Source organism: Paramisgurnus dabryanus, chromosome 8 (genome assembly GCF_030506205.2).
Source record: "Paramisgurnus dabryanus chromosome 8, PD_genome_1.1, whole genome shotgun sequence".
Taxonomy (NCBI): domain Eukaryota; kingdom Metazoa; phylum Chordata; class Actinopteri; order Cypriniformes; family Cobitidae; genus Paramisgurnus; species Paramisgurnus dabryanus.
In genome coordinates this window covers 15,103,949-15,122,397 of record NC_133344.1, presented here as the reverse complement: position 1 = coordinate 15,122,397, position 18,449 = coordinate 15,103,949, and the positions used below count along the sequence as shown (strand labels likewise).

Sequence of the window (18,449 nt, the reverse complement as noted above, 5' to 3'; positions counted from 1 at the left end):
CAAACAGGGATGAATTTAGAAGCCACCAAACACTTCCATGTTTTCCTTATTCAAAGACTGTTACATGAGTAGTTACGTGAGTAAGTATGGTGGCACAAAATAAAACTTTTGTTTGGAGCCAGATTAATGAATGGGGCCAGGCTAAATGCCAACACATTCACGAAAATGACAAAGCTGTACAAAGATTAAAAAGTGCATGCATTGAAAAAAGATAGGTATGTATTAATTCATCTAAGCTGAGGTAAGAACATAGTAAAATATTGAAAAACTGTGGTGTTTTCTTTTAACAAATGTGAATAAACTGTTTCCATTGCAGTTTGGTGAAAACCACCTTTTTTTTTTTTGCGAGATTTGGGAGTTTTTGCTAAATTGACGTTTTTCCAAAAAGGGTAATGTATACACAGTACATAAGTGATGCATTTCTGTCCATTTTAATTGCCGGGATATAATCTGCCCTTATTATCGGCTGTTTTCAAACAATAGTGGGAAAATTTATATTTTATCTGCTGATACTGATTTTAGGCCGATACACATGTTTACCCTATTATTAATATAAAATGATTCATTACAACTTTCAGAAAGGAAGTCATATACATCTGGGGGTCGACATTAACACCTGACAACCCACCAAATGCGGGTAGATTTCAGCTGTGGCGGATGAGACTGTGGCAGGTGAGTAAAAAAGTTAAATGTCAAGCCCTGATCTGCGATGGCATGAAGGTAAATAAATTATGAAAAAATATATTCACATTTGTGTCAACTATTTCTTTATCTTTTAACCTTTAATGTCAAAACGAAACAGCAACTAATTTTAATAATTTAACTGTGTACAGCAAATAGGTAAATGGGAGGGACAAAATGGCATTATACCTTAATGCATAAATAAACATTTGTATAAATATGATCTTAACTTACCTTTACATTTGTTGGGAAGCGAGATGTCTGTATGAATGGAGAATTCATCTGTCAGCTCATCCTCTTCGATGTCTTTTGTCTGGTGTTGCGCTAGCAACTTGGAACTAAGAGCTCGGACACAGATGGAGACTTTGCGAACAACCCCAGGGGTGTTGAGATCCTCAATCTTAAGTTTGGCTTTTTCCCTCTTCATGTCTCTGAGAGACTGAATTAAACTGGCACCTTTTTCCAATTCTGCCGTTCTTTTTACCTTGGCAGGGAGCGAAACAACTTTTTTAATTTCACCTGCTGGGATCTTTTGGCGCTTTGCGAGACTCTGTTTGAGTTTCAGCTTTTTGTATAACTTCAATTTCGATGATTGCGCTTTGAATTTCGTGGACCTTTTCTTCTTTTGGACAGGACCGAGTAATGCATCCACTGTAAAATCTTTGGCAGATAACAAGGTCTCCAGCTCTTTGTCAAGGTCTTCATCAAAAGTATACACATCCTCACCGGCAGGTTCCAGCACTCCCCATTTAAAACCGGGATCTCGGAGCAGCGAGCGCCTTTTTCCAGAAGGTGTTTCTACACCGAAATCCTCATTGTCATCGGGTGATTTGGGTTTTGATTCCAGGGTGGAAGACAAATCAAGATCGGTCTGAGTTTCACTCACATCCTCATCTTCATCTTCATCCTGAGACTGAAGGGATTCAGGCTCACCTCTGTCACTAGAATCTTGTCTCTTTGTTCTCGGTTGCAGACCCAGCTTCTTTTGGGAGTTCTTGCGGGGCAGGTCAGACATACCAGCATCATCCATGAACCTCTTTGGCGTTTTGATAACCCGAGAGGAGCGGGCGCTCACAACTGGCATTATGAAATGTCTGATATTTTTCATGAACTTGGTCTTGCTGGTCTGAACCTCTTGATCTTGATCTGGTTTCTCGCTCACTGAATCCGTGTCTCCCTGCTTAGACATCTGATCTTCACTGGTGCTTTCCAATGGCTTCGACAGGAGCTTGACTCGTTTTCTTTTACTTCCTATACACCGACGACTAGAAATTCGTTTCCTCTTGCATTTTGTTGAAAACACAATGATTGGTTTTGGCTCCTCTACTTCTGAGGGCGTCATTGGAGGACAATCTTCACTAACTTCTACCTCAACTAACTCTTTCTGCCTTAGTCTTGGATTTTTTAACCTCCGTCCAATCAAAGACCTACGTTTACGTCTGACGTGTTTAATTCGCCTCCTTACGGGACGAGGAACCTGTGGCTGAACTCTCTCCGAAGCCTCTACGTCTAGAACCTCTTCAATCTCAGTTGATGGTTTCTCCTCCACTTTTATCTCCTTTTGGGGCTCTGTCACAAGCGCAGGACTGGTTGGTGACGATTCAACAGTTTGTTCAATGACCTGTGGTTCAGATGCTTCAGGTGGATGGGGTTCTGTAGTAGGTGAAATGGACCCTTGTTCACTTTTATGCTCAGCTTCACCCAACTGCATATTTGGTTTCGATTCTGAAGGTGCTGGCACTGTTGATGGCGATACTGGAGACTTATCCATCTGAGTCTCAATTTCAGAAGCAAGGTTCTCTTTCGGTAGATCTGTTTTACATTTACGCCTGTATATTGTCCAGTGTTTATGTTTTCCACGCTTCTTCCGGGCAGTGTTTTGACGTAACCGATTCCTCCTTCTGTGGACCGGAGTAATTTTCAACACATTCTCCGACTTCTCCGGTATCTGATGGTCTACAGCTTTTGCAGAGAGTTCCTTTATTTCAGGAGAAGTTGCGACTTGCTGAATCAAGAAGGACTGCTTTAAACTGTTGTTTTTTCCTGGGGAGCAGACAACCTTTATTTGAAGTGGAGGAACGATATCTTTCCTTGTCAGATCTTCAGGGTCCGTCTGAGTGGCCTCTTCAGGATGTGCTTCTGTATCAGCTTCAGATCTTTCCAGGACCTCCTCATTTTCCTCCTTTGAGGTCTCTTCAACCTCCTCAGTGGGTTTTGGGCTCTCTGCATTTTCAGAAAGTTCAGCATTGGAAGGTATCTCCAAGGTTTGCTGCTCTTGTGATGTGTCAGCCTCCAATGTGTTGGAAGCCTTGGACGTGGATTCTGCTTCTGTAGAAACATCTTCCTCAACAGGATCAGAAGGAGGTCCTGCCTCTTTGATGGGGCTTTCTTGTGTTTTACTTGCGTTTTCTTGGGTATCTTTGTTTTTGGTTTTGACCAGCGTAAGAGTCCAAACAACTCTGCAGCGCTTTTTGCGAGATCTGGTTTTAGGGTTGCGTATTCTGGTCAACTTCAAACTTGGAATTCCGACAAAATCACTGTTGAAGAAGAACTTTTCACGGGAATCATCCGCAGGAGTCATTCCTGATTGAGATTCCAGAGTCCTTTCGGAGTCCTTGCTTTTCTTCTTCTTCTTTTTCTTCCTTTTCTCCTTTTTCTTTTTTGATGGCGACCTGGATTCTTCAATAGTCGAGACTTCCAACAACGACTCTGCCAAACTCTGGTTTTCAGACTCCTGTGCAAAGTTTGAGAACCTTTTGCGCTGCCTCCTAATCACAAGCTTATTCACTTCAGCGCCCTCCTGCTCTGGCTTGTCATCTGTTTTTGGCTCTGTGCTTTCACCAGGCAGTGAGTTTTGAGACTTTCGTGTCGACTTCCTCAACTTCAGTTTTTGCTCATTGTTCGCATTCTCAGGATTCGATTGTGGAGCAGATTCCAATTTCTTGTCTGCAGATCTTCCTCGCCTTCTGGCACAAATCTCCTCTTTTCCCTCACCATTATTGCAGTCGACGGCTGGTATGCTAGTTTTTAATTTCACATGAGAGCTTGAGATTTGGGTACATGGATCCTCTATAATTTCAGATTTGAATTTTATTCCCTTCCGTTTTTTACCAGATTTACGTTGGGATGAGGGGACCGTGGTCTTTTTAGTTACCAACTTGATTGTGATCCTCGGAGCTGATTGAGGCTCCTGTTTTATTGACCCCCTTTTCCTTCTGGTTTTAGAGGATTTTTGTGATCCTTCAGCACCACCACCACCACCATCATCTACTACAGGGTTCTTTAGAGGCTGCTGACTGTGTAGTTGCTGTGCAGAACCTGAATCCTTTTGAGGATCTTGTGAACCTGTGTTTTCCAACGCAGCCATTGCAGGAGCTTTCCTTTGACGTATCCTCTTCGACGACTTTGCTGAAGCACGATTACCTGCAGCACAAAAATGAATAAGTTGCATTAGACTTGAATTATCTTTCAACTTGCAGTACAAGGTTTAGATTAATCCTGAACTAGGACTTCGTTATATAAGGACATTTAAGTAATTTTTACAAACAAATCTTAAAAAACCTTACTGGTGTGTATCTTGAGACAAAAAATGGCACTTATATTTTTTAAGATGTGTCAGTGCAAGATGTGACTAGGATAAGCCCTGTTTGAGAAATCGCCTCACAGTGATTTAACTTTTTCACAAACACATTCAACAGTCTGACACAATTGATAAAATGATTATATACATTTTATAAATAAACTACAGTAACACCGTTTCATATTTTGGAGTAAATGATTGGTCATTCGATTAAGTTTTTAAGATATTTCCTAACAACATTAAAGTAATGTGGGATCAAGCAAACACAATGAAATAAAACTTTAGGAGAAACTTTATTTATTTGGATATAAAGTCACACTTACGTCTACAAGGATTTCGTACAGGGCAAACTGGGACACTGACGTCTTCATCTTCAACTTTAAAGCCTTTAAATTCTGCTCCCTGAAAATAAAAAGTAAGCTTTAACATTTAATTATTAATTTTATTTTTAGATGAACAAAAAGTTTGCAGAATTACATAAAACTCTTATGCATTTTTTTTTAGCAACAGCCTATACATTTTTACAAAAAGTAAATATACATGTTGCTTTCTTTTTTCTTATTTTTCTACAATGTAGATGATGGAACGTTTTTCAACGGATGTTTACAAATTAGAGAGAAAAGTGTGTTGTGTTATTGCACATCTAAAATGCTCAACCTTCCAAAACATTACACATTTGGCAGACGCTTTTAACCAAAGCGACCTACAGTGCATTACAGGTATACATTTTATACTGGTTCATATCACCCTGACCATGACCTTTTGAGCTGCTAATGCAATGCACTACCACTGAACTATACAGGAGAAGTTTAAAATATAAAAATATTACTAAAATGCTTTTCAACATAAAGGGCAAGTGACTCCATGTAAGCATCTTGTGAACTATTAGGGTATTACAAATAAAACATATTTTGAATTGAGATATAACATATTGCTTAACATTTATGACAAGGATATATTTACATTTTCAGACAAACTAACATCCCACACTACACAAAACAAGTCCCAAACATGGTACTGTATTGTGTTGACAAAGAGGAAGGGAGTTTAATTTCATAAGACGAAAAATGTTAGAACTTGTCTTAAAGTCCACAACGCCTTGACCTTGATCTTTAAAGCATTAATTTTTGTCCATTGCAGTTGCACGCTACTGCACACAGAAAGCAACACATACAAGTTACCATAGCACATCTTCACAACACTGATATGCGATGCCTGGGAGAACAAGTGTAGCAACATAAATGCATAAAAAAACTGTTCCCACGCCTTTTGATCAACCACTCATTTCATAAAGCGTAATCAGAGTTTAATATTTTAGCTTTGCCAATTTTTTATTACGTTTCCTCTTTTTGAAAGCACACTGAGTTTTGATCTTATGCATCATTGTGATGACCCTTACAATAAGTTCAGAAGCATACATCCAGGGAACAAATTAAAGCATGCACCCTAAAAACCATACACAACATGCAATTTCAAAACCAGTACACTGAACAGCCACCACGGGATAATCAAAAGGGTAAAACAAAAGAAAGCAATATTTAAAGCAGTACTGTGATCAGCTAACAACAAGTTCACCAGCATAGACAGTAGGAATAAAGATACAAAAAGCATGCAATCTCAAAACCACAACATCGACCAGCTAACAACAGGTTCACAAGAATATGCACTGAGAGTGACGATAAAACTAAACATGCTACCTCAAAACCAGTACTGTAAACTTAGCAGCAATCAAGAAGTTCACAAGAAACAACGCATGCAACCATGCACTCTCAAAACCAGTACATTGACCAGCTAACAACAAGTTAACCGGCATACTCACTTAGAAACATTTCAAACAAAGCATGCAACCTCAAAACTAGTAACATGCTAGTAGTCATGTTAATGTAGTCTTATGATCCATGATGTTCCTAAATAACCAACTAACACCACTGTTAGATCCTGCAGGTGATCCATTCACACTGCATGCTCTCACTTAAGCAACCTGACACAAGAATCAAATCCAGCAACCAGCATGCATGCTTGGAAATGAAGCAAATAACCATATTCAAAACTAAACCTACAACTAGTGACCTAAATAATGACGTATACGCACCACCTACAGTCGTATGACTTAAAAATTTAATTGCACCCATGACCCTGTTTCTACCGTAAGCAACAATGCTACAGTAATTAATCCCCTCCCCCCGTGTTATAATGTTGCATTCAATGAAACATTGCATTTAAATGGGAATGAAAGGATCTTAACAGCGCGAGCTCCACTTGTGCGCCACTTTAAAGACCCTCAAGTTCCCCCTTTAATACGGTACGCTCGCATGTCCATTTTGTGTAACGCAGCTGCACTAAAACTTGCATTCCCGTTGCTTCCTATGCAACACGGCCACGCAAAACAAGGCCATTTGAGAACTGCACCGTGAAACGACGCCAGCGCGAAGCACGCACCTCCTCGCTCCCGCTCGAGCTGTATCCAGCCTCCCCCAGGCTCTTGTAGCTCGCCTCGATCCCGAGCAGGCGCAAGTGGGACTGGTCCTCGTTCAGCGCGAACACCAGGCAGGTGGGCCTCGGGCCTCCGCTGGAGGAGATCTCGTCTTGATCTGTCCCGGAGCGGCCGAGCTGCCATCGCTTCTCCGAGCGCAAACGGCTTCGCGACGACCACGGCCGACCGGGGAAGCGTCCACGCGCTGCACCAACGCCGCCCGCCCCCACAACGGCAGCCGCGGTTGCTGATCCGCATCCCGCTGCCGCCATCATAGCTTCAACAACAACACCGATAGATAGAAACTCAGGGCGAGAGAAGAGGGAAAGCGCCACATAGGGAGGGGGAACGACGTGCGGTGCATTGTGGGTGATGTAGTACGGGAATGACGTGTACTGTACGGTCCTTCCTTACTGCAGAACATTTCTTTTAAACAAATGCAGGTTTATTTTGTTTAGGTTTAATATTTCATTTTGTTATTATTATTATTATTATTGTTATTTGTTTTTTCAAAATGTTTTTATATTTTTTTTTTCAATGTATCCTTGTTAGCAATTTTGTTAAATTCATTGTTCTAATTAATTTCGTATTTTGATGATTTGTGTGTGTTAACTTGTAGCCATTTTTCAATTAATATATAAATATATATATATTGTTTAAAAATACCATAAAAAGTATACTGCCTAATACTAAACCTGTTTTAATGTAATAAAATATATATTGTGTAATTTTATTAATAACTAATAAAAATCCAAGCTTTACCAGATTAATAAATATGTCTGTTAATATGTCTGTTATGTAACGTAGATGCCCCATACATAAATGCAAAATATAAAAATGTAAAGCCCCCTTTATTTTTGCATATCGAATTCATTGTATGTATTAACTCCGTTGTATAGTGACCTGGTCTACATATCGGTCATTCATTTATTATTAGTCTCATTTTCGCAATGTGAGAAAAATATACATTTTAAAGCAGGCAGAATGCTTTGTGTTGCGACAGTATTTTTACATTTTTTTTGCACATTTTCCACCCATGTAAAAAAATATCCTGTGTTATATAATGTGTAAAAATCGTTCATTTAAATTCCTCTTTATTAATGTCTTAAATTATTAAATGTTTATACATTATTGTAGTATTTTAGTGCTCATCCCATTGCTCGTCCGACCGATCCATTAAAATACATTACCCATCATGCAGAGCCACGGAGTGACGTCACATCATAGTTTTCATCAGGAACCGGAACCATAAAAGTTGTTTCGCCGTCGCCTTTGTTGTGTTAAACCTTTCGTTTTCTGATCTGAGCTCGGCATTTAAGGTAGCCACGTGTTTTTTATAAGAATAATTGTTTCGTTTAAGGTTTGGTAAAGCTGTGTAATGTGTATGATCGATTACTGAATTTTCGCAGTCGTATAGTGATGTTATGGCAGATTAGGTTGATGGTTGGATTGCTCTGACCAATTAGCCATTTCCCAAACAGTGTCTCGGTTTAATTCACGATTCATAGATTTGACCGAATAACGAGGCTTTAAAAAAATCTATAAAGTCGTACAATAATTTCCCTGTAAGGTTCATGTAAATGACGATGTTTTGGCAGCACTGTCTTGTGTCGCCAGATGGCAGCAATGTTACAACATATCGATTTTTTCAGTATGATATTATATTTATTATTAGTAAACTTACCTTCATTTACAGGAATACTACACAACAACATAGACCACATCCACTATGAATCTTGAACGAATGCCCAATGAGGAGAAACTAAGCCTTTGCAGAAGATACTATTTAGGTATGTTGTGTGAATCATAAAATTTTTTTTCAAGCATTGTAAGTTATTTATATCATCACTATAAAATACTGGGCAAAAGTTTGTCTAAAATATAAAAATATATAAATGCATCCTGTAGCTCAATTGATAGAGCATTGCATAAACAACAGTGCAAAAAGTCATAGGTTTGACTTCCAAGGAAAGCACATACTGATGTATGTATAGCTCGAATGTGCCGTATCCCAAATATCAGTCCCCTTGTATAAAAACATCCACCAAATGCATACATTTAAATGTAAATAAAAAACATTTGTGCCCTCGGTACAGTAATGTATTGGAATGTGAATTTCATGTACGTTGGTTTTAACAATATTGTGTCTGATATTCCCTCAGGTGGTTTTGCATTCCTTCCCTTTCTCTGGCTTGTTAATGTGGTGTGGTTTTTCAAAGAGGCTTTTGTTAAACCTGCCTACACGGAACAACCAAACATTAAATCCTGTAAGTATATAGGAGGGCACACATCATGAGTGACCCATTTGAAAAGCTTGTGAGAAACCTCATATGCCATGTCTTATTGTCATTAAAGGTGTTATATTACTTAAGCCAAATGTGGCTGAGTTCTGAATAGCATGCATACTTCTCTTACTATTTCTGCAGGAATAGTATGTATTCTGTAGACGATATGTGAATTGTAAAAATATAAAATAACCTATTTATTTCCAGGATATAACATCAGTGTGGCATGCAATGTTTGTGATATAAAAACAAATCGACTACCGTTACACATAATGTGCAAAATCCTGCATATTCACACAGCAGAGATGAACTGGGTAATGCATGCTGTTTATGCACTGGAATTCCCGTGGCGCATTTGTGTAAACTAAGCTGTTTATATGCAAGACATATGATGCTTTGACACCGTGCTTTGTGTACAAGGAGTTACTTGTGCTCATGGCCATTATTAATCATTTTAAATAAATACAACTCTATATTTAAGCAGAAAGTACAACATTGTGAGTATAGTCACAGTAAAATGGCATTGCTAGACACTGCATGCAGCACATTCGACATATAGAATAGGATCGAGTGCCTATTAACTTTAAAGGGGACATTTTATGAGACTTTTTTGAATGTAAAATAAGTCTTCAGTGTTCTCGGAGTGTTTATGTGATTTATTTTAGCTGAAAATACCCCATAGATCATTTATTATAGCATGTTAAAATTGTTAATCATAAATTCGCCATTTTGGGGTGGGTGTGTGTGTGTCCATTTAACTCATTCCCCACCAGCCCTTTTTTTTGAAAAGTTGCTCGCCGGCATTTTTTTATAATTTTTACAAAAGTTTCACAAATTGCATTCCATATAAATTTCTACTAAAAATATATAAACATACAAAAATATCAAAAGAAAGAACAGACCCTCTGCTTTCAAACAAACAACAAACAAACAAAATGGAAAAAAAGTTTCGTCCTATCTATATTTTTTTCTCTGCTTATAAACTCTTAAATATGTGTATTTTTCTTTAAAGCAAAATTTTAGCAAAAAGCTGAAACAATTGCATTTTTGTGAAGGGTTTTTGTTAGAGATTAGATTCAGAACGATAATCAAAACATACAGAGTTTAAAATTAGTAAAAACAAATGTGCTTCCTTTTGCTTATAAACTGGGTTTTATAAATCCATCTAGTGGATAATCGCGGTATTACACATTTTCATAAAACCTCATCAGGAACACTATTTTATGCAAATGTTTTCTCTTAATTGACGAAATAACTCTTCAATGGCGGGGAAAGAGTTAAATGAAAATCAGCTGATGAAATGCTGATCGCCATAATGGTGGTTTGTTGAAATTGAAACTCAATTGTGCTGTCAATTACTTTTCTCTCTTTCTGCACTAAATGGCAGTGCCATGGTTGGACAGTTCAGATTAAGGGGCGGTATTATTTTAATAAGTTCCCCTTTCTATGTCACATAGGGAGGGAAATCAGAATGACCTATTTTTCACATGCTTGCAGATAATGGTTTATCTAAACAAAGTTACTGGGTTGTTTTTTCACATTTTCTAGGTTGATAGAAGGACCAAATTATAGCACATAAAGGGGACCTATCATGAATATCTGACTTTTTCCATGTTTAAATGCTATGATTGGGTCCCCAGTGCTTCTATCAACCTAGAAAATGTGAAAAAGAAACAACCCAGCTCATTGAAATCTGGCTCCCCCCTTGTGATGTCAGAAGGGGATAATAACGCCCCTTAATCTGCACTATGCAACCACGGCACTGCCCTTTATCGCAGAGATCAGCTCATTTGCATTTAACAGGACACACCCCAAAACGGCACATTTTGCTCACACCTACAAAGTGTCAATTGTAACATGCTATAATAAATTATCTACATGATATTTTGAGCTAAAACTTCACATATGTACTCTGGGGACACCAAAGATGGTGTTTGACATAATATATGGGTCTATATATTGTGTGTTTTTTACCAGTCACAATCCAAGACCAGAACTCTCCATGTACTCATAGTTATGAGATTTACAAGCATGTATTAGATCTTTGTCACCGAAGCAGAAAATGTCTTGTGACTAATGTGATATTACGGTCTGACACATGTATTGCACAGTATTTGTCTTCAATATAATATATGCCTCTAATTCCTTTTCCAAAAGATGTAAAGAAGTCAGCGCTGGGGCTTTTACTGTGGGTGGCGGTGCTGACGACGTGGATCACCATATTCCAACATTTCAGAGCTCGGTGGGGAGAGATCGGAGATTATCTTTCCTTCACCATTCCGCTCGGCACAGCCTGAGGAAAAGCGTTGCTTCACCATACCTCTTTTAGTATTTTTTTTACTTGCCTAATTTTACCACTGTCGTCACATTCAACATTAACTGGATTTGTCTGCGAGTTGTGGTATTTAGTGAACTGATGAAATCATTTGTTGGTTGGGTGAAATAATACGGACACAAATCATGCATCATGCTGAAGACCAAGAGCTTTTTTCTGCACTACTACTTAATATCTCACCCATTTGTTTTACCGTTTTAGCTGGTATGTTTATCATGTTGTTATAACACTTTATAATCTGTCAATGCATTAAAGATGATGTATGATAAAACTGGCGGACCAGGCAGGTCCATACAAAATAAAGTTTTCGACTGTATTTCAGCAGTTGATGTGACATGCAGTTTTTCTTGTCTTGTTTATTCGTCATTTAAATATATTTATGTATGTCAGCTACCGTTTTGCCATTTTTAGCCTGATCAAAAGACTTCCTAGAGATTGCTAGAAAAATCCATCTTCTCTGTTCTTCTACATGTTAATCATCACGGCTTACAATGATTATAAACCAACTGGCATACCAGACACTGTAATATAAACGCACGAAGCCTCCGTCTTGTTTATAACCCCTTATAGGCGCCTGTTATGAAACGTGATGCCCTATTGAGCAAACACTAAGCCCCTGGTTGATCTTCCTGCATGCTTTTTTTAGTCACCTGTAACCAATGACATGGACAGAAAGTTCTGCTTCTCTTACTAGCTGTTGCCAACAGCAGAAGGACATGCTATACCCAGCTTCAATAACTTGTGCGCTGGCCAGCGCATCGGTCATTGGTTCGTTTGACACCCAAAGGCATTCAGAAATGCTGTATTTTCATGAGTCATGAGCCACATTGGACAGCTGATGTGGCTTTATGCGGTCGATGCCCTTTAAAACGGAGGTTTGAATTAATTGTTCGAGAGAGATGGAACAATATGTTTAATTGGGGCATAATAATGTCATTATAATTCCATTTTGGAAAAACAAAATGTGAGTTAACGGCCTTTGTTGGAATTTGTTCATTTTTGTTTTGATTTGATTTGTTTACGTCTTAAGCAGATTTCACAGATTAAGCAATGCCATTAAACTTTATTTGACAAACAGATCATATGGCATCATGCAATTCATCGTAATGCCAGTCAACCACATTTGTCATTAACACCAAGATAGAAAATGACAGTGACTGGCAGCAGGTGCGCTCTTTCATACTGAAGAATACTTAAATTTAGGTTTTAAGTCACATTAATATATATAGTTACTTGAAACAGGCTGGCATTTTTCAACATAATGTTTTCTTTTAAAAATCTCATGTTCGAACATTGCAGGTGCTGAACTGAGAACATACCATACTGTAAGCAAATGTCAAATAGTTGCAGTTAAACTAAATGTGAAGTGGCCAAAATAGGCCTCATCCTTTAGAAATGTTCTACATACCACAGAAGTTAATAAGATGGAAATTTATTATAGGCCTATTATGCTTTGCTTAAATCACATGGGGGTCAGTGACAAGAAGAGAAATTCAAAAATCTTTTTAAAAAATAGTTTTAAAGCACATATTGTTAATTTTATGCAATAAAAAATTACATTCGCACCATTTTTATGAAAGTTAAGACTGAATGGACCTGAAAATGTCAACCGCCAATTGCGCCAAAGAATGAGAAATATTAAATATTTATCCACCTTGATTGCATGAAAGCGTAATCATCAAAATAATAATAATAATAATAATAAAATATAATTTTATTAGTTATTTCTAAATGTAAATTTTAATGCATTTTTGTAATATTTGTCCTGACATATACTGAAAACAGGTCTGTTTTCGAAATAATCTTTGACAAACGATGTAAAAAAATTATGTAAAAATCAATCATATTACACTAAACTAGATGATTATATTTTATTCCACATTTTTAATGAATATATTTATTTTTTAATTTTTATTATTAAATTTTAATTATTAAAAAAAATACTAGTTACACCAATTGACACAGACCGGTTACACCACATAGACATTTTGCAATTATCCCCCAAATATTCTTTTAAAATGAAATAAACCAGAAATGTTTGACTTGGTCCTCAAAAAAGAGAATGTATGCAAGTAATCTGCAAATTTATTTTGAAATTTTAACCCTTTAACATTTAATTGAACCACATGGACACAAAATAATTAATGGTCACGTCATTGACCCATCAGTAACCATGTTTTTTTTTTTTTTCAAAAATCTAAATTACAGTTATTGTTGATAGTACTATTGTTGGTCACCCCAGTCTTCAAAATAATAATATTAATAATTTTGATTTTACATTGGTAACAATAAGTGCAGTAACCACGATATTTTAACTGACGCCATTGTTGCCATAGTGACTTGTTAGAAGTGCAAGCACGTGCTGTTCCATGTGGACATGAAAGCACTCAAAGCAGAAAAGTTTGGTGTCTTTTAAACTTATTTATAGCCGGACAACCTCACCGTTGCATCATACACAAGAGTCCCTTCGACATTGGATAGACGCACAACATCTCTCCCTCCCTCTCCGCGTAACAGCTAAAGTGATCAAAATATTAGTATGTCCTCCCCCAGGCACTAAATTCAGTCGGTTTCCCTTGAGCTGTTATATAAGGGCGATATAATAAATTACCCCGGGCTTTCATCATGGGTATTTAAGTGGTCGAACAAAATCCTTCCTGTCATTGACATTCCATAAGAGCAAATGCAACTTAACGCTTTTGGCATTTTTGGCGTTCCAGCAGCATTGTTTTGGTATGAAGTAGTGCGAGAAAAATCTCGGATCTCTGCCAGCGCAATCAGCAGGGGAAGCCTCAGCACTCGGCGGCCTTTTTGTAACTACTCCGGGCGGGCAGATACTTCATTAATACGAGCCATGTACTTGAATGATGGAGGACAGATAGCTTATTTCTAACGATTCTGAATAAACCTGATAACAACTGTACCGTATAGTTTGCCCTATAAAACAACTTTTAACAAGTCGAGACAGCTGCTGCGCATGCGCACGCTGCTACAGAGCCCCTTCCTCACAGAATCTTTAACGTTTGCTGATTGGCTCTTTTTATTGAAAGGCGGGACTTCCTTTGCTAGAGCGTTGCATCTTTATCCATTCAGTGTGATAGCACTTCACCGTCTAAAGTCTTTAGTCCATTCAATTATGGCTTATGTTTTGGGGAAGGGCTCATGTGTACGGGGCGGTGTTTCCCTGGGCTATTTAAACTAGAGTAACGGTTTTCCCTGCGTTATTTATCCCGAGTTGCGCAACGATACGTCACTCACTTTCACTTTTATAAAGCACTTGACAACTGCACCAGCATACTAAACTTACCACTGAATAAGCTCGTCCAACCTGTTATAATACCTACATCGATATACTGTTAACTTTTAAAACTTGGTGGTTATTCGTTATAATTTATCCTAGGGGAATGGATTTTGACTTGCCTCCTTCTCTCCATGTAAGCGGTACCCCGTGGCACAGCGTCCTTTCACCGTTACTTCCCCGACTGAACGAGCAGATTGGACGGAACTCGTGGACACCATCCGAACTTTTAATTCCGGTTTCCGAGCACACAAGAGCAGCACAGGTGGAGTACTGTTTTTCTAAAAAATTACCATTATAGTGAACATAGTTTTATTATAAAATCCATTAGAAATTATATATTAATTATTATAAATAACAATATTAAGGTAGATTCTGAATATTTATTTACAGTACTAACATTCGAAAACGTTAAATTATATATGCTCTATTATAAGTGTGACTATAGATAATAAACTAAAATATACATTTATTTTATCTACAGGTTACCTGTGACAACAGAGGATTTACTGTACAGGTTGATGTGAAACACTTCAGTCCAGAGGAGCTGCTAGTCAAAGTGGTTGGCGACTATGTTGTGGTTGAGGGAAAACATGAACAAAGAAAGGTAGTCTAGTGTTTTCTTTCTTTTCATAATGCCGTTTCAGATGCTTTGAGTATTTGTATTAGGTGGATAGACAGCATGTTGTCTAAAATATTTTGTACTGAACATTTTAAAAAATCATGCTTATGTATTCAACCCTAGGATGGTTCAGGACTCGTGACTCGCCAGTTCAATCGCCGATATCGGATCCCAAATAATGTGGACACAATGGCATTGGAATCAGCCATGTCACCAGAAGGAATGCTTATCATCTCAGCACCTCTGCGGGAAGAAGATAACGCTAGACTTTTAAATCACAGTGGACTGTAATGCACACACGTGACATTTTCATGTAAACGCTCCCATTCATGCATAATACCCAAGACCAGAGGTTTCCAAACTTGCTCCTGAAAGCCCGCTGACCTGCAGAGAGGTAAAGCTTATGTGTGTTTGTTTAGGGTTGAGGCAAAACTCTGGAGGTTAGTGCCTCTTTAGGAGCAGGATTAGATATTCCTGCCCAAGACCAAAGTAATTTGAATTTCCTCCGATTGCCCCGGTGGCGGCACTTTATTTATTCTGGCAATTCCAAATGTACTGATTCAAAGCCAACAATATCAAATCACATTTACTTCGCACTTACTGTTGGCTGACAAATCTGTTCTCATGTTAACAGGTCTTCTGACGCTTAAACACAGTCATACACAGAAACCCACGCACATACAAGACTGTCAACACTGTTACTCTACTTTGTTAACAGAGTTGACACTGACTAATCCAGACAACAGGAAATCATGATTTTTAGCACTTTCTATAGAAATGCACGGACTCTTCAACTTATCGACTCATGCTGAGGTTGTACATATTTTTAAATGATAAAATAATTATGTGTTAATTAAATTAAAATCTTTATTTGTGTGATGTAAAGAATGTTAAAATGTTACACCCTTGTTTATTTGCAAAGATCTTTATTTATAAATACAGTCATACACGGTTGAATCCAAAAATAAAACAAAAATAAATAGTAGTAAACCTTAACATGATGGCATGTTTGAAATATTGCTCTTTCTGTATATGAATCATGTGCCTGTTGGAGGAGTCAATGGAAGAAACTGCTCAAGCATCATGTCAACTTCACTGGAAAATAAAAAAAATTCAATTTAACTGCATGTTGTCTTGCTTAATATGACTTATGTAGCGTAGAATTTCAATGATGTAGAATTAAAGGTGCAGTGTGTAAATTTCCATAGGATCTTTTGACAGCAAAGCAATAAAATATAGAAAACTTGTTTTCAGTGGTGTATAAAGATCTTACATAATGAACTGTATTGTTGTTATTACATTAGAATGAGCCGTTTTTATCTACATTACATGGAAGGCGCCATTTTGCGCCGCCATGTTTCTACAGTAGCCCTAAACGAAGAAATTGCTGTCCAGAGCGTGTTTGTTACTACGTCTCAGACGATGACATGTCTGTCCTGTTATGTGTTTCGAAAGGGAGGGGTGCAATTTGCAATCTCACTACTAGATGCCGCTAAAATCTACACACTGCATCTTTAAAAGCTAATAATTAAAAGTTGATATTCTCACCATAGTTTTTCCTTCACAAATTTTCTTTGCTGTCTGAGAACTTGCAGTAAGGGATCATCTTCAAACTCCTTTCCATCTGAGTCTGTGTACAAGATATCAGAATACCAACAGAAGGGAAAATCATCTTTTTATGAATGACGTTTAAACTAAGCCTGAATCACAAGCCAATATAATTGTCATGAGTTGTAAATAAGTAATAAATAAGCAAGCAAATAAACAACCACTTTTTGGATTCAGTTTTTTGTGTTTATTACCATGTCATATTTTAAAATATATTTATAACTTAGGATGGTGGCGCTGTGTATGGCGACACGCAGCAGCGGTGTGTTTCATGGTCGTGGTCTTGTGTTTGTTTAGTGTTGTCTAGTGTTTCTGTTGATTAATTGTAAATTTGCAATGGCTTCCATAAATATGAGAAGTCTCTTTTCCCTTTCAATGGTCACTGGTCACCTTTGGAGCGGTTATTATTACGGAACTCTGAGAAAGGCTGTGTCGATCCGCTGACGGCTTTCCCAGCAGAGATCATCTGGTCGGATTCTACTCTGCCAAATCGAGGATGGGATTGCAAGCCCAATGGATCGAGGAAGAGGTGGAGTCGGGGTGGCATGATGATCCCTACGGTTATGTTGGCAAACCTTCAATCACTTTGCAACAAAGTGGACTTGTTTCAGGCTAACGTGAAGTTTCTGAAATAATTTAGCAGCACTTGCATTCTCGCTCTTACGGAAACATGCCTCAAGGACCAGGATTCTCAATCTGATCTGGAAATCGATGGCTTTGGTAAACCTTATCGTTTGGACAGGGACCTAACTGCGACTGGTAAAGCATTTGGTGGAGGACTATGTCTCTATGTTAATAAAAACTGGTGTAATACGGTGATCGTCAGGGAGTCATTATGTACCCCTGATAGGGGTTGCTCACAGGTCACGCCTAAAAATGTATGGAAAACGCTAGGCGTGCCGCTTTCTCCTTCTTTCTAAAGCGCTCGGGCAGTTGTGCTCCTGAGGATCTCCGTTACAACAAGGACATTTCAGCAAGTCATAAAGCTCAAAAACTCAGACTGTGCAGGGGCTCCAAGGGTTGTCTACAGATGCACCAAACTTTGTTATGGGCAATTTTAACCAAGTAAAAACAGATTATTGGGTAGGCCTACTGTTAAATTGTGTGGTAGGATTGTTGGATCCCCTTTGAATAACTTAAATGATGTGTATAAAGTAAACATTTTGAAGAAAGCCAAATTAATTGTCAGTGATCCTAGCCACCCTCTGCAAAATAGGTTTAATTTATTACCATCCTCCCGTAGGTTTTATCAGCCATTATGGCTTACGAATAGATATAAAGAGTTTTTTGTACCATCTGCCATCAGGTTTTTAAATGCTTTAATGTAGATTGAGAGGGTTGTTGGCTGTCTATTTTTATTTTTTAGTATCTATCACTGTTTATTCTATTGTGTATATGTTCATGTCTAATGGATTTTTTGTTGTTTTATGATTCTGCTAGCTGTGAATCAATTTGCCCCTAGGGGTCAATAAAGTACTACCTTACCTTACGTTGTACACTGTAAAAAGTGAAAGTTGTGTTAACTTAAAAATTAACTCAATTGGTAATTTTTTCCAACTTAAATTTT

General features: G+C 37.9%; 4 protein-coding genes across 6 annotated transcripts in view; 2 read left to right on the top strand and 2 right to left on the bottom strand.

The window, feature by feature from the left end:
* kmt2bb (lysine (K)-specific methyltransferase 2Bb) overlaps positions 1 to 7,112 on the bottom strand; it is a 74,194-nt gene extending 67,082 nt beyond the window's left edge. The window contains exons 1-3 of the mRNA XM_073815566.1: positions 6,701 to 7,112; positions 4,585 to 4,663; positions 916 to 4,104 (exon numbers count right to left, since the gene is read on the bottom strand). Of these exons, the coding sequence (XP_073671667.1) occupies positions 916 to 4,104; positions 4,585 to 4,663; positions 6,701 to 7,009 (3,577 nt within the window). The 5' untranslated portion in view covers positions 7,010 to 7,112. The remainder of the gene's footprint in view (positions 1 to 915; positions 4,105 to 4,584; positions 4,664 to 6,700) is intronic.
* psenen (presenilin enhancer, gamma-secretase subunit) overlaps positions 1 to 11,694 on the top strand; it is a 141,223-nt gene extending 129,529 nt beyond the window's left edge. Inside the window, exons 1-4 of one of the 2 annotated variants that reach the window (XM_065280640.1) lie at positions 7,922 to 8,053; positions 8,431 to 8,524; positions 8,897 to 9,001; positions 11,177 to 11,694. In XM_065280640.1, the coding sequence (XP_065136712.1) occupies positions 8,464 to 8,524; positions 8,897 to 9,001; positions 11,177 to 11,316 (306 nt within the window). In that variant the 5' untranslated portion in view covers positions 7,922 to 8,053; positions 8,431 to 8,463 and the 3' untranslated portion in view covers positions 11,317 to 11,694. Of the gene's footprint in view, positions 1 to 7,921; positions 8,054 to 8,430; positions 8,525 to 8,896; positions 9,002 to 11,176 lie in introns of those variants that run through there. The other variant, XM_065280641.1, reaches the window with a different exon arrangement.
* Positions 11,695 to 14,498: 2,804 nt separating this feature from the next.
* hspb6 (heat shock protein, alpha-crystallin-related, b6) lies at positions 14,499 to 16,396 on the top strand. The gene is made up of 3 exons (XM_065280630.2): positions 14,499 to 14,917; positions 15,137 to 15,259; positions 15,398 to 16,396. Exons 1-3 carry the CDS (start codon positions 14,759 to 14,761, stop codon positions 15,563 to 15,565), a joined length of 450 nt encoding a protein of 149 aa, XP_065136702.1. The 5' UTR covers positions 14,499 to 14,758; the 3' UTR covers positions 15,566 to 16,396.
* The window catches only part of proser3 (proline and serine rich 3), a 20,923-nt gene continuing 18,216 nt past the window's right edge, over positions 15,743 to 18,449 (bottom strand). For both annotated transcript variants that reach the window (XM_065280623.2, XM_065280624.2), the window contains exons 13-14: positions 16,823 to 16,904; positions 15,743 to 16,369 (exon numbers count right to left, since the gene is read on the bottom strand). In XM_065280623.2, coding sequence (XP_065136695.1) covers positions 16,312 to 16,369; positions 16,823 to 16,904 — 140 coding nt within the window. In that variant the 3' untranslated portion in view covers positions 15,743 to 16,311. The remainder of the gene's footprint in view (positions 16,370 to 16,822; positions 16,905 to 18,449) is intronic.